Below are 16,516 nucleotides of genomic sequence, written 5' to 3'. Positions count from 1 at the left end.
CCGACTCGGTATCTGCGGGTTTGAGGCAGAATGTTGTAATTTAAGACATTTTTGAGGTTTTAACTACAACACAGATTGTGAAAACAGTCAGCAGGGCCCTTTTTCTGGTCTAACATCGATGAACTGCGACCTAACAAATAGACAGAAATGTCCACAAAGACACTATTTATGGACGCCCACTATAGTCTAAAAGTATAATAATTCATTTATTTATTATCACTATTATGTTTTTGGATCTTAAATATAAAACAGAATATATATTCTACAGACATAAATAGAATAAGGAAATATTTATGTCATTTTTTTATGTTATCATTGCCAGGTCAGTGTGTTATCCGATAGTCTAGCCCAAAGTGGGAAACGTTTTTCTTTGTGTTTTTTATCACAGCTAATCCGTGCCTGAGGGAAAGTGCAAGGAACTCTTTTATTCAGCGCAGCCATCTTCCTCTCCATCAGACATCAGCCATCTCAGCATCTTATCAGGGCCGTGCAGCAGGAAGATGGCCCTGCCCTGGCAGCTTTCTTTAATGGAAGGCAGCTAATGTGTTCGCTAATGATAACATCAAATGCACCCCCAAAAGACACAAAGTGGGGGGGTAGAGCGGGGGATGTATAGAAGTAAAGACATGATGGTATGTTATACAGATGTAATACAAAGATACACAACTGGACGTTGATGTTTTCTTCAATTGGATTAAATACGCCATAGGTTGCTTGATACAATATGTTACATAATGTTATTTTATTGGACTTTCATTCATTCATTCATTCATTTTGTACCGCTTATCCTCATGAGGGTCGCGGGGGTGCTGGAGCCTATCCCAGCTGTCTTTGGGCGAGAGGCGGGTACACCCTGGACTGGTGGCCAGCCAGCCAATCACAGAGCACATATAGACAAACAACCATTCACACTCACATTCATACCTATGGACAATTTGGAGTCGCCAATTAACCTAGCATGTTTTTGGAATGTGGGAATACCCGGAGAATGCAAACTCCACACAGAGATGGTCGAGAGTGGAATTGAACTCGGGTCTCCTAGCTGTGAGGCATGCACACTAACCACTCAAGAAAACAGACCGTTTTGACGAGAACCACGAAATCCGAAGAAATACAGCTGAATAGGTGCAGTTTCCGGAAGAACTAGAAAGCTTTGTGTGCTGGTTATTGTGTATAGCTGCTCTATAGGAGTCCACAACTCAATACAAAGGGATGAAAAATTAGCATAATTTAAGATTATCATTAGGTCTGTATGTATGTAAGCAACATACATTAATTCATTCATTTTCTACCGCTTATCTTCATAAGGGTCATGGATGTATGCTGGAGCCTATCCCAGCTGACTTTTGGGCGAGAGGCGGGGTACAACCTGGACTGGTGGCCAGCCAATCACAGGGCACATATAGACAAACAACCATTCACACTCACATTCATACCTATGGACAATTTGGAGTCGCCAATTAATTAACCTAGCATGTTTTTGGAATGTGGGAGGAAATCGGAGTACCCGGAAAAAAAAACCCACGCATGCACGGAGAGAACATGCAAACTCCACACAGAGATCGCTGAGGGTGGAATTGAACCCTGGTCTCCTGGCTGTGAGACCTGCGCGCTAACCACTTGGTCGCCATGGACCATGGACTTCCAACTCAAAAATAGAAAACCAAACGTGTCTAATGATGCCACACAGGTGCAATGCATTCTGGGAATAATTGTATTTTTTTGTTGTTGTATGCTAGATTCACCCTGAGGAGGAGGACTACGGCTTTGAGATCGAGGAGAAAAACAAGGCTATTGTGGTGAAATCTGTCACCAGAGGCTCACATGCTGAGGTAATGGTGCGCGCACACACACTGTATCCCCCCCCAACAACGCCCTGTGGCATTAGTTCCTGTAGGTAATGGCTGTCTAATATTTAGACGGCCGCTGTCAGTCTCCTTCTGTTCCCCCCTTGGAGGAGCTTTGTTGTGATTGGTTGTTCGTCCACAAAAGACATGTCCACTCACATCAATCTGTACAAAAATAGAAGAGACACAGCCAAGTCGAATGCAACGTGCCACTTTGGGAACAACATGAACTGTGAGACGACTTTGAATAGGCACTTTCAACTTTCTTGCTCACGGTACCTCTTGGGGTTGACCCGGTGTTGTGTTGATTTGCGAGTTAGCAGTTAGCAAAAACGACTTAGAACGAGGGATGTATACCTTATGCATGTACTGTTACTTTAACAGTTTGACTTATACCGAGAAATCGACAAACAACCATTCACACTCACATTCATACCGATGGACAATTTGGAGTCGCCTATTAAGCTAACATTCATATATTTTGAATATGGGAGGAAACCGGAGTACCTGGAGAAAACCCACGCATGCACGGGGAGAACATGCAAACTCCACACAGAGATGGCCGAGGGTGGAATTGAACCCTGGTCTCCTAGCTGTGATGTCTGCGCGCTAACCACTAGACCACCGTGCCGCTGTTAGCAATTTCAATAAAATAAAAAAAGGAAAGGTAATATAGTTTTTGTAGTTGTAATATTGACTGAGGCTGCACGGTGGATGTGTGGTTAGCGCTCAGACCTTACAGCTTGGAGACCAGGGTTCAATTCCCGTGCATGCGTGGGTTTTCTCCGGGTACTCCGGTTTCCTCCCACATTCCAAAAACATGCTAGGTTAATTGGCGACCCCAAATTGTCCATAGGTATGAATGTGAGTGTGAATGGTTGTTTGTCTATATGTGCCCTGTGATTGGCTGGCTGGCCACCAGTCCAGGGTGTACCCCGCCTCTCGCCCAAAGACAGCTGGGATAGGCTCCAGCACCCCCCGCAACCCTCTTGAGGATAAGCGGTAGAAAATGAATGAATGGATATTGACTGACTTAAATGCAGTCACGTTGTGAGAATAGCGTGTCCTCTTGCGTGTGTGTATGTGTGTGTTTGTGTTGTCCAGTGTCCTAGACACACATCCGGGGCGGTGGGGGTGGCGGGCCGAGCTAAGGGGGCCCCTACTCTGGATAACAGCCCAGGCAGGCTGGATGAACGACCAGTTTTCCTGACTTGCTGTAATAGTATCACAGTCAAAGGTGTGTGTGTGTGTGTGTGCACGCATATACATGTGCACGTGGGAGTGTATGTGTAGCCCATTCAGAGCCCCCCCATGGGAATCAGCTGAGCTGCATTCACAGTGCTGGCACACAGACTGTGTCACAGCTAAACCAATCACGTTATTGTGGGGAGCCCTTGGACATTGAGGAGGATGAATAAGAGACCAAGAGGGGAAGAAATGGAGAAAAGAGAGCAGAGATTGAAGCTTTACAGCAGCGGACAGAAGGCCAAAAAGAGACACAGAGATTACCCGGAAAGAGACTGAGCAGGGGATCAATGTGGGAAACTGGAGACTGAGGGGTGCAAAAACCTCCGCCAAGGCCAAACAATGCTAATTTGGATGAGCATCAAATAGTACTGTCTTACACACAGTATATTCTAACCTCCTGCATAATTATTTATACAATATTCATTAATTTTCTACCACTTTTCCTCATGAGGGTCGCGGGGGTGCTGGAGCCTATCCCAGCTGTCTTCAGGCGTGAGGCGGGGTACACCCTATAATGATGATGATTATTATTATTATATTAAACAGGACCTATTATGCTCATTTTTTGACCCTTTGGATTGAGTTGTGGACTCCTATAGAGCAGCTACACACAATAACCAGAAGAAAACTTTCTAGATCTTCCAGAATCTGCACCTATTCAAGCTGTATTTCTTTGGACTCACCTCAGTCGTGGTCGCCAGCCAATCACAGGGCTCACATAGACAAACAACCATTCACACTCACATTCATACCTATGGACAATTTGGAGTCGCCAATTAACCTAGCATGTTTTTGGAAAGTGGGAGGAAACCGGAGTACCCGGAGAAAACCCACGCATTCACGGGGAGAACATGCAAACTCCACACAGTGACGGCCGAGGGTGGAATTGAACCCTGGTCTCCTAGCTGTGAGGTCTGCGCGCTAACCACTAGACCGCCGTGCCACCCTTATTTATGCAATATATTATTTCATTGTTTAATTGTTTAATCCTTAGTTGCATAAGTGGGTCAAAAATGAGGTTGTTTTCTTGAAATATCTTCGTTATGGGCTGCACGGCGGTCAAGTGGTTAGCGCGCACACCTTACAGGAGATCAAACTCCAGGTCTCCTCGACAACTGTGATAGTCGGCTGCAGGGGAAAACATCAAGAGAAAAAAAATCTTCTCCATTACCTGTCTGTCAAATACCTTCAAAGCGTGAGTAATTTTACTTTGTTTTAGTTTTATTCAGTCAAGGTCACCGACACGGGTTGTTGATGCTGATATTCCAGGCAAACAGTCCATTTAAATATGGTGGTTTGCACGCAGGCCACACAGCTAGGAGACCCGAGTTCGATTCCACCCTCAGCTATCTCTGTGTGGAGTTTGCATGTTCTCCACATGCATACGTCGGTTTTCTCCCACATTCCAAAATCATGCTAGGTTAATTAATTAAACATTAATTCATCACAGTGCCCTGTGATTGGCTGGCCACCAGTCCAGAGTGTACCCCGCCTCTCGCCCCAAGACCGCTGGGATAGGCTCCAGCACCCCCGTGACCCTCGCGAGGAAAAAGCGGTAGAAAATGAAGACTGCTGCCCCCTGTGACCCGGACCCGGATAAGTGGAGGAAAATGGATGGATGCCCCAATGCTATAATTCCTCGGTTCCCAAAGTGGGGTACGCCATTTGTTATGGGGGTAGCAAAAAATGTAAAACCATTAGCGCCGAAAACTCTTAATTACGAACGCACCTGAATGCCTCACAGCCCAAGTAGAATGGAGCAGAAAGGAGACACAGCGTAAATTTGTTCATTGCTCTGTGTGCATAATACAGTTGTATAGTTATAACCTCCATTTGCGCGGCGCAAAACACACTAGTCAAATATGGCCCTATCAATAAAAATATCCTCTGTGTCTTTCCAGATGGCCGGTTTGCAGGTTGGCAGGAAGATCCACTCCATCAATGAAGACCTGTTGTTCCTCAGGCCCTTCTCTGAGGTGGAGGCCATGATCAACCAGGCCTTCTGTATACGGCGCTCCCTGCGTCTGCTTGTCACGACCAAGGCCAAGGAGTGAGCGAACACACACACACATACAACACACACACACACAAATACACACACTCCCTCTTACTGTAAACATAGGCTTCAGTGGTCTAAGTGGTGGTTTGTCACCCAGGATTGTGAAGGTCCCTGACAACCCAGACAGCCTTTCCTTTCGACTCAGTGGCTCCACCCCTCCCCACGTCCACGCTGTAAGGAAAGGTGAGTGACACGTTCCTTTGCTTTCATTGCAGCATTACTTATACGTAATGGATTCCGCCTTGACAGGCACGTCCACTTGAGCTGAATAGTACCCGGGAGAACATGTTGCATGGTAACTACTTCACATAGCAGTACTACTGCATTTACTAAACTATTGAAGGGAGCAAGCTGTGGCTTGCTTTTTATATTATATTTAATTATAAGTGTTTAAAGATAAGTGTTTCAAATGGAGTGGGGAAGAAGGAGAAATAAGCCCAAAACTTACCACTTCCACACGGAATGTGAGGAGAGCCTTTTTTTCCCCCATTCAAACTCAGCCCTGACATGTCCGTCTCAGCCTTGGCATGTCCGGCCCAGCCTTGGCATGTCAGTCTCAGCCTTGGCATGTCAGTCTCAGCCTTGGCATGTCAGTCTCAGCCTTGGCATGTCCGTCCCAGCCTTGACATTTTTTTAGTCCCAGCCTTGACATTTTTTTAGTCTCAGCCTTGACATTTTTTTAGTCCCAGCCTTGACATTTTTTAGTCCCAGCCTTGGCATGGCCGTCCCTGCCCTGGCATGGCCGTCCCTGCCTTGGCATGGCCGTCCCTGCCTTGGCATGGCCGTCTCAGCCTTGACATTTTTTAGTCCCGTGCTTGACATTTTTAGTCCCAGCCTTGGCATGTCCGTCCCAGCCTTGACATTTGTAGTCCCAGCCTTGGCATGTCCGTCTCAGCCTTGACATTTTTTAGTCCCGTGCTTGACATTTTTAGTCCCAGCCTTGGCATGTCCGTCTCAGCCTTGGCATGTCCGTCTCAGCCTCAGTGTTCTGCTACTCACTGCAACACGTTGCCGCCGCTAGTAAAGTAAGTATAGAAAATGTTTCAAACGGACGACAAAAAAAAAGCCAGATTGTAACCACTTCCACATGGAATAGGAGGAGAACCTCTGTCGGCTGTAAACTTTTGTGTGATATTAGAGCTAAGCAGTGTAGAGCTGCAGAGTAGTGTAATTAAATTTACATTTCCTTAACTTGGTTACAACCCCCCGTATATTTTTACAATCGGGCTCAAATGTTCGGGGATTTGTTGGCATATTTCAGCACATATATCGTCATGGTGACACAATCAGTGTTGCTCTGTGCTTTGAAAACGTTTTTGGTGTCAAAGAGACCAATAACTGAAGTGTGTGTTGCCGGCAAAAATGAGGTAACTCGAGCCTGCGACCACCTGCTACCTTTCTGCTCTCAATGAGCCTTTATTGTTTTTTTATGACCACCTGTCACCCCGCTATCCGGTCAAGGTTCAAAACCCTTCAAAGACCTTCACACACTTCTAGTTATATGTATTTGCAGCACATTACATAGCTAATACTCTTAACTATTTATGTTATGTTTATTGAACCCAATCAGGCGGGATATTTTTTTGTCCCTGTCTCACCTTTGACGTCTCTTATTGGTATGCCACACAGGCTGGGAGGCTGCGGGGGCGGGGCTTCAGCCCGGTCAGGTCATCCTGAAGGTAAACGGCCACAACGTCAACCGTGGTGACCACCAAGAGGTTCTGGAGCACTTCAGCGCACAACACAGACACATCCAGCCGTCTCATGTGGTGAGAATACAACATTTATTCATTCAGTTTCTACCGCTTATCCTCACCCTGGACTGGTGGCCAGCCAGCCAATCACAGGGCACATATAGACAAACAACCATTCACACTCACATTCATACCTATGGACAATTTGGAGTCGCCAATTAACCTAGCATGTTTTTGGAATGTGGGAGGAAACCCGGAGAAAATCCACACATGCATGGGGAGAACATGCAAACTCCACACAGAGATGGCCGAGGGTGGAATCAAACTCGGGTCTCCATGCTGTGAGGCCTGCGCGCTAACCACTTGGTCACCGTGCAGCTATAATGATTATTATTATTATTATATTAAACGGGACCTATTATGCTCATTTTTTGACCCTTTGGATTGAATTGTGGACTCCTATAGAGCAGCTACACACAATAACCCACACAGAAAAATTTCTAGATCTAGAGAAAACCCACGCATGCGCGGGGAGAACATGCAAACTCCACACAGAAATAGCTGAGGGTGGAATCGAACTCTGGTTTCCTGGCTGTGAGGCCTGCACGCTAACCACTTATCCACTATGCAACCTAGAATACAAAATTATAAACACAAATTGATGATTGTTTCATGTCCAGAGGGCTCTAATAATATTTAAAACCATATTCAGAAGATCGTAAAGATGTTTTCTAAGGCATAAGTATAAAAATATTCACTAATCTCGGGTCTAGTACTAATTAACCGCGATAAACGAGGCATGACTGTACGTACATAATCTACCAATGATGAAGTGATGGAAAATCGTTGTACCCCAAACTCAGCAGTGTAATCAACCACATGAACGACATCCTGATAATTGAAGTCAGTTAGTGGAACGTATCCAAAGAGCGCTGAGACTTTGGCCGAGCATGTTCATGGATTTGGAAAGAGGCGATATGGCTGGGCTGCCGATGAAAGCAAACAAAACTGTGCTGAATACAGTAAGGAGATGTCCCACTCTTGGACACCAGCCTGTTGAAACGCTCCCGGCACCACTGACTGTCTGGTAGTACAGACATGACTGTTGCATGTTGGTAGCGTAGTAGCCAGCCAATCACAGCTAGTGTAGTTAATTGACCTTAGATTAATAATAATGATTATTCATTCATTCATTTTCTACCACTTATCCTCATGAGAGTCGCGAGGGTGCTGGAGCCTATCCCAGATGTCTTCGGGCGAGAGGTGGGGTACACCCTGGACTGGTGGCCAGCCAATCACAGGGCACATATAGACAAACAACCATTCACACTCACATTCATACCTGAGAGGTCTGCGCGCTAACCACTCGACCGCCGTGCAGCTATGATGATTATTATTATTATATTAAACAGGACCTATTATGCTCATTTTGACCCTTTGGATTGAATTGTGGACTCCTATAGAGCAGCTACACACAATAACCCGCACAGAAAACTTTCTAGATCTTCCAGAATCTGCACCTATTTTAGCTGTATTTCCTTGGACTCACCTCAGTCGTGGTGGCCAGCCAATCACAGGGCACAGAAAGACAACTCCACACAGAGATTCCCGAGGGTGGGATTGAACTCGGGTCTCCTAGCTGTGGGGATAGCTGTGAGGTCTGTCGCTGTAGCTGTAATGATTGTTATTATTATATTAAACGGGACCTATTATGCTCATTTTTTGACCCTTTGGATTGAGTTGTGGACTCCTATAGAGCATCTACACACAATAACCTGCAAAGAAAACTTTCTAGATCTTCCAGAATCTGAATCTATTCTAGCTGTATTTCTTTGGGCTCACCTCAGTCGTGGTGGCCAGCCAATCACAGGGAACATATAGAAAAAAACAACCATTCACACTCACATTCATCGTCGCCAGTTAACCATGTTTTTGGAATGTGGGAGGAAACCGGAGTACCCGCAGAAAAACCCACGCATACACAGGGAGAACATGCAAACTCCACATAGAGATGGCCGAGGGTGGGATTGAACTCGGGTCTCCTAGTTGTGAGGTCTGCGTGCTAACCACTAAACCGCCGTGCAGCTATAATGATTATTATTATTATTATATTAAACGGGACCTATTATGCTCATTTTTTGATCCTTTGGATCGAGTTGTGGACTCCTATAGAGCAGCTACACACAATAACCCGCACAGAAAACTTTCTAGATCTTCCAGAATCTGCACCTATTCAAGCTGTATTTCCTTGGACTCACCTCAGTCACTTTGTAATATGTAGTGTTATGATTCCGAAGGCAGCACATGCTAGTTGGGTCTGAATGCACTTCACCCTCTGCTGGTCAATGCCAACTAATGCAATCCACAATGCCGGTCTCGCTTTAAGACGTAACGATTACACATGGTGATCTAACAGTTTTACATATTAATATCGGGCTGCTGCTTTTACAGTGCGAGTGGGTGTACCGCACATTTGAAGATGTGGAGGAGCTTCAGAGCAGACAGACCACATCCGAGAAGGTTGAAAGCCCATTCGGGCCGTACCCAGTGGAAAATGGGTCTGACCACGAGGAGGAGAATGGGACCAATGGAACAGGTGAAAGCAATTACTGTACGTGCTTAATATGGATGCTATTTTTTTTATTATTGGGTCCGTGACATGGGGCTGGTAAAAGGAGAAATGGTTCAGCAATTTGTAGTTGAAAATTCATAACTACTATAAATTATATTAAATAATTTTAAAAAGGGCAACAAGAGCAAACCTTCATGATTGCATTGACCCCAATATTCATTCATTCATTTTGTACCGCTTATTCTCGCGGGGGTGCTGGAGCCTACCCCAGCTGTCTTCGTGTGAGAGGCAGGGTACACCCTGGACTGGTGGCCAGCCAGCCAATCACAGAGCACATATAGACAAACAACCATTCACACTCACATTCATACCTATAGACAATTTGGAGTCGCCAATTAACCTAGCATGTTTTTGGAATGTGGGAGGAAACCGGAGTACCGGAGAAAACCCGGAGAACACACTGAGATGGCCGAGGGTGGGATTGAACTCGGGTCGCCTAGCTGTGAGGTCTGCGCGCTAACCACTCGACCGCTGTGCAGCCATAATGATTATTATTATTATTATTATTATATTAAACAGTACCCTATTATGCTCATTAGATTGAGTTGTGGACTCCTATAGAGCAGAGAACACACAGAAAACTTTCTAGATCTTCCAGAATCTGCACCTATTCTAGCTGTATTTCCTTGGACTCACCTCAGTCACTGTCAAGCTGTCTACATATAGACAAACAACCATTCACACTCACATTCATACCTATGGACAATTTGGAGTCGCTAATTAACCTAGCATGTTTTTTGGAATGTGGGAGGAAACCGGAGTCCCCGGAAAAATCCCACGCATGCACGAGGAGAACATGCAAACTCCACACAGAAATGGCCGAGGGTGGAATTGAACCCTGGTCTCCTAGCTGTGAGGTCTGAGCGCTAACCACTCTGGCGCCATGCAGCCCTGACCCCAATATAAAGTAGAAAAATGAGTGTAGAGAACTAAATAAATAACAATAAAGCGGCTGGATGCTGACCACACATGATACTTTACTGGTAACCCACATAGGAAGTTGCCTACAGCCACAGGTGTATTACTAACAAACAGCATTATATCATGATTGTGCAACAGGAAGTTGAAATCTTTTTAAATAAATTTTCCCATGCCAACAGATTACAGACTGGGTAGCCTTTCCCTCTCAGACGACACGCCCCTGGTCAGCTTGACCGTGGATAATGTCCACCTGGAGCACGGGGTCCTCTACGAATACGTCAGCACCGCCGGGATCAAGAGCCACGTCCTGGAGAAGATTGTGGAGCCCAAGGGTTGCTTCAGCCTCACAGCTAAAGTAGCGTCAAGGCCGCCATATTGGAAAACGGAACTAGCATCACCGACACTTTATCTATATCTGCAGATCCTCGAGGCCTTTTCCAGTGACGACAGCCTCTTTGTTAGCAACTGCAGCCAGCTCATCTCCCAGAGCGACAGGGTGGTCACCATGCCTCAGTACGAGTTCAGGCACATCTGTGACACCAAGCTGGCGAGTATTCGACGCCGCATCAGCAGCTATCAGCAGGTACATCAACAAAACACGAGACTTGGATTATTGTAAAAATGATCAACAATAAGTCATATTTCCATTCAGTTTTCCCTGGAGCTGCGAAACATGGCCTGGCCCACCTTCAGGCAGGCTAGCGTCCGACCGCACCCGTTGGGCTGCATGGACTTCGTCCCCACCAACTGCCATGTCAACGTGATGCAGGTCTCCTACCCCAAAAGTGCTACCTCGGCAGGAAGGACCTTCAGCATTCGCTTTGGACGCAAGAACTCCTTGTTTGGCCTGGACCCGGATCAAGGTACTCATTTGAGGATTTGACGTGATCATCTTGTATTGTTGTCTTTCAATACTGACATCCTATAAATGCTCTAATTATAGCCGGGGTGTTAATTAGAAGCAGTCGATAATTGGAGCAACAGCAGCAACAGAACTGGCATTTTAAAGAGCATTCAGATGTAGATGAAGATGCTGAAGCTACTGCCATTTTGGGGGAGTTCATTAAACATGGGCACCAGGAGATTAAAACAACAGTGTAACATGGTAATGGTAATGGTAATGGTTTAATTTCATTTGAACATGCATCAGATTACAATTGAATGCATCACATAATCAGTTCACAGTTCCACATGTCCAAAAGGAGTAGGAAGAAGCAAAGCTTATTAAATCCTCCCCCTAAAACGTACTCTAACTGAATCATTACTCAAACTAAAACGTGCTCAGACTGAATCAATACTCAAACTAAAACGTACTCTAACTGAATCATTACTCAAACTAAAACGTACTCTAACTGAATCATTACGCAAACTGAAACGTACTCTAACTGAATCATTACGCAAACTGAAACGTACTCTAACTGAATCATTACTCAAACTAAAACGTGCTCAGACTGAATCATTACTCAAACTAAAACGTGCTGAGACTGAATCATTACTCAAACTAAAACATGCTCAGACTGAATCATTACTCAAACTAAAACGTACTCTGACTGAATCATTACTCAAACTAAAACGTGCTCAGACTGAATCATTACTCAAACTAAAACGTGCTCAGACTGAATCATTACTCAAACTAAAACGTGCTGAGACTGAATCATTACTCAAACTAAAACATGCTCAGACTGAATCATTACTCAAACTAAAACATGCTCAGACTGAATCATTACTCAAACTAAAATATGCTCAGACTGAATCATTACTCAAACTAAAACGTACTCTAACTGAATCATTACGCAAACTGAAACGTACTCTAACTGAATCATTACTCAAACTGAAACGTACTCTAACTGAATCATTACTCAAACTAAAACGTACTCTAACTGAATCATTATGCAAACTGAAACGTACTCTAACTGAATCATTACTCAAACTAAAACATACTCAAACTGAATCATTACTCAAACTGAAACGTACTCTAACTGAATCATTACTCAAACTAAAACGTACTCTAACTGAATCATTACTCAAACTAAAACGTACTCTAACTGAGTCATTACTCAAACTAAAGCCTACTCAAACTGAATCATTACGCAAACTGAAACATACACAAACTGAATCATTACTCAAACTAAAACGTACTCTAACTGAATCATTCTCTTCTGGTTGCAATGCTAACATGCTCACAGGGATGTTGTGTGATAATATACAAAAACCGAGGCAACATTTTGCCGTAACTCTTTGGGTGTAAACTAAAATATGTGCTAACCAAGGCGTACGGAAACGGAGTTTCCGCTGTTACATTTGTTCACTTCCTGCTTTCCTAATATATTTTTTTTATTTTTTAAAAACTTAACTTTAATTTAACTTAACTTTTAATTTAATTTAATTTAACCAAAGTAGGAGGTGATATGAGCATCCAATGACATAATGGGTACCATAGTAAGTGTCAATATAGTGATATATATAGCACATCATGACTGGTTCAAGACTCTTCATCCTTGTATTTAGCAAACATCAACTGCTTGTATTGTTTCTTGAATTGGCTCATCGTTGTGCATTGTTTGACTTCCTTACTCAATCCATCCCATAGTTTGATTCCACATACTGAAATGCTATGGCTTTTTAACGTAGTCCTAGCATAGAAGTGTTTCAAATGTAGTTATATTTCTCCTCTCTTGTAGAGAAGTATTGGATGACATTTTTAGGTTTTTAACATGAATTAGTTTCACACCAATAGTTTTAAAGCGCATGCAAAGGTAGAAAAAGCTGCTTGATGTTGACCGCTCAAGATACTTTTTAAAAAAGCTGATTGAAAAAGAAGATGACATTAACATTTTTTTTTCCATTTCTTTTCATGCTTTGAGATGAACGCTCTGTGGTATGCGTGCTATTAGCCGGCTGAGCGGCAGCTTAACTATCATTCTTGCTAATTGAACTTTATGGCCATTAAAAATCCCTCAGTGTAGGGAATGGAATGCCATTAGGTAGCAAACTGGAAGAGCGGTCCGCTGTTTGGATCCCATTAGCCCTGGGCCATGCTCGTGTTATTAATAATATGTGACTGATGTCATTTGCCAACATTGGAATGTGATGAGGAGGAAAGCAGAATAATCCAAAAGTGTTGCCAAATTCAGGTCTTTTTAACTTTCTAATATTTGAAGTTGTTGTGATTAGGGGTGTAAGAAAATATTGTTTCGGCTATATATCGCGATACTTTGTTCCATGATACTGTATCGATATTAAAAAGTATGATATGGATATTTTTAGGCATTTATCATAGACTGTATATGGTATTTATTCTTGGGGCGAGAGGCGGGGTCCACCCGGGACTGGTGGCCAACCAATCACAGGGCACATATAGACAAACAACCATTCACACTCACATTCATACCTGAGAGGTCTGCGCGCTAACCACTCGGCCGCCGTGCAGCTATAATGATTATTATTATTGTTATATTAAACGGGACCTATTATGCCAATTTTTTGACCCTTTGGATTTAATTGTGGACTCCTATAGAGCAGCTACACACAATAACCCACAGAGAAATCTTTCTAGATCTTCCAGAATCTGCATCTATTCTAGCTGTATTTCCTTGAACTCACCTCAGTCACTGTCAAGCTGTCAATTTGGAGTTGCCAATTAACCTAGCATGTTTTTTGGAATGTGGGAGGAAACCGGAGAAAACCCACTGGAAGAACATGCAAACTCCACACAGAGATGGCTGAGGGTGGAATTGAACCCCGGTCTCCTAGCTGTGAGGTCTGCGCGCTAACCATAATAATTATTATTAATATTATATTAAACAGTACCCTATTATGGTCATTAGATTGAGTTGTGGACTCCTATAGAGCAGCTACACACAATAACAGACAACTTTCTAGATCTTCCAGAATCTGTACCGTGCCGTCCGTAAGTGCATATTGCTGGTGTAATTCACTTTTTCCAGGAAATAATCTTTAACTACAAGAAAAACAAAAAAATATCACCTTATTAACAGTATCGTGATATATCGTATTGTGAGCCTAGTATCGTGATGCGTATCGTATCGCCATATTCTTGCCAATACACACCCCTAGTTGTGATGAACGTCTAGACGACGTCTCTCTTAAAGTTCCTGGCATCTTTGCATGTTCTCCATCAGACATATGCCCAGCTGTTGCTAAGCGCAGATGTTGTCATTCATCTCGCTAACAGACTTTCCAAACGGGTACTGTTTAATGTCAAAGCATATACGGTACATGTGTTCGTATCGGTCATAGAAGGCGCATCGGCTCCAAAGCTACTAGAAGCTTCCACTTCATGGAGAGTTGGGATTTCTCAGGTTACCGCAGCTTGTTTTTTGTCTTGTAAACTAAGCAAACATTGGATTTAAGCCCGCGTGTCAGCTGAGTATGTTCATAGAAACACAAATGGAAGTCAAGGGAACGTGTTGTTACTCCATCTTTGTTTGGAACATCTGGACTGAATAGTCATGTCAGACAGTCGAGGCTCACCGCAAACCACAAAGAAATTGTCTGAACTCTTATGATATATTCTACTGTACTCCACTGTACTCTACTCTGACCTACTTTGCAATACCATATTGTATTTTGTACTATTCTGGAATTGTTCAACTTTTTAACCCTCCTCTTGTGTTAGACCTGTTTTACATTTGAATGCATAAAAAGAATCATCTCATTTAATACATAAATATATAATAAAACATGATTTATATAATATAATAATATTATATATAATAAATAATAATACATTTTATTTGTATAGCGCTTTTCAAAATACTCAAAGACACTTTCCAGAGGAATGGAGTTGAATAAAAGCAAGTAAACAGAGTAAAAGATACATAAAAATACAACATTCATTAAAAATTAATCTATTAATTAATCCATTAATCTAATCTTAACTCTGTTCTTCTTGACCCCTCCAGCCCAACTGAACCCCATGTCGCACACACAGCATTGTGTAACAAGCATGGGAGCTGCTTCCTGGAATTCATCAGGCCTGGACGGCGAAGACGGAGACGAGTCCGTGAACGGAGAGGAAAGCCTGATGGAGAGCCGGAGTCAAGGAGAAGGAGGTTTGAGCTTCTTGCTCAAACAGGAGGACACGGAGACGCAGGACGCGTATCTTCACTTATACAGCCGCCTGGACGTCGCCGTCAGGGAAATGCGGCAATACGTGGCTCAGATAGACGTGTGAGTACGCTTACAATGTTCTGTTTTTCTTATCCGTCGTTCGACAGGAAGTGTAGACTCAATCTCGGGCATTGCTGTTTATATGCAAGGACCACATTTTTGTCTCGCCCCCACAATGCTATTTGGAAAACTTGGTGGAAAACGTTATCAAGCTCACATCATCAGTTCCAGAGAGGATACACGGACATTGTGTACGTGTATGTATGTATGTATGTGTGTGTGTGTCTCCCCCCCAAGAAAGAGTGTGAACACAAACAAGGCAAGTGTATTGTGACATAATATTGTATACATTGTACCTGAACGCCTCACAGCACTTGGAGAAGGGAGCAAAAAGCAGAAAGGAATTGAATTGAATTGAATTGAACCAAACCACATTAAATTAAACTAAATTGAATTAAATTAAATTAAACCAAACCAAACCACATTAAATTAGATTAAATTAAATTAAATCAAACCAAACCAAACCACATTAAATTAAACTAAATTAAATTAAATTAAACCAAACCACATTAAATTAAACTAAATTAAATTAAATTAAACCAAACCAAACCACATTAAATTAAATTAAACCAAACCGAACCAAACCACATTAAATTAAACTAAATTAAACCAAATTAAATTAAATTAAATTAAACGAAAAACTAAACCAAACGAAAAACCAAACGAAAAACCAAACGAAAAACCAAACGAAAAACCAAACGAAAAACCAAACGAAAAACCAAACGAAAAACCAAACGAAAAACCAAACGAAAAACCAAACGAAAAACCAAACGAAAAACTAAACGAAAAACTAAACGAAACGAAAAACTAACTAACTAAACTAAAACTAACCAAACTAAAACTAACCAAACTAAAACTAACCAAACTAAAACTAAAACTAACCAAACTAAATTAAATTAAATCAAATCAAATTTAAGTTTAA

At 42.8% G+C, this 16,516-nt stretch overlaps 1 protein-coding gene across 2 annotated transcripts in view; it reads left to right on the top strand.

Annotated features, from left to right (window-relative positions):
• Window positions 1-16,516, top strand: part of prex1 (phosphatidylinositol-3,4,5-trisphosphate-dependent Rac exchange factor 1) — a 91,336-nt gene that overhangs the window by 61,686 nt on the left and 13,134 nt on the right. For both annotated transcript variants that reach the window (XM_058084030.1, XM_058084029.1), the window contains exons 17-25: window positions 1,740-1,832; window positions 4,997-5,145; window positions 5,252-5,337; window positions 6,784-6,923; window positions 9,300-9,444; window positions 10,581-10,756; window positions 10,823-10,984; window positions 11,054-11,264; window positions 15,327-15,594. In XM_058084030.1, the coding sequence (XP_057940013.1) occupies window positions 1,740-1,832; window positions 4,997-5,145; window positions 5,252-5,337; window positions 6,784-6,923; window positions 9,300-9,444; window positions 10,581-10,756; window positions 10,823-10,984; window positions 11,054-11,264; window positions 15,327-15,594 (1,430 nt within the window). The remainder of the gene's footprint in view (window positions 1-1,739; window positions 1,833-4,996; window positions 5,146-5,251; window positions 5,338-6,783; window positions 6,924-9,299; window positions 9,445-10,580; window positions 10,757-10,822; window positions 10,985-11,053; window positions 11,265-15,326; window positions 15,595-16,516) is intronic.

This window comes from Doryrhamphus excisus, chromosome 10 (assembly GCF_030265055.1).
Source record: "Doryrhamphus excisus isolate RoL2022-K1 chromosome 10, RoL_Dexc_1.0, whole genome shotgun sequence".
Lineage (NCBI taxonomy): Eukaryota > Metazoa > Chordata > Actinopteri > Syngnathiformes > Syngnathidae > Doryrhamphus > Doryrhamphus excisus.
This window is presented reverse-complemented; position numbering and strand designations above follow the sequence as displayed.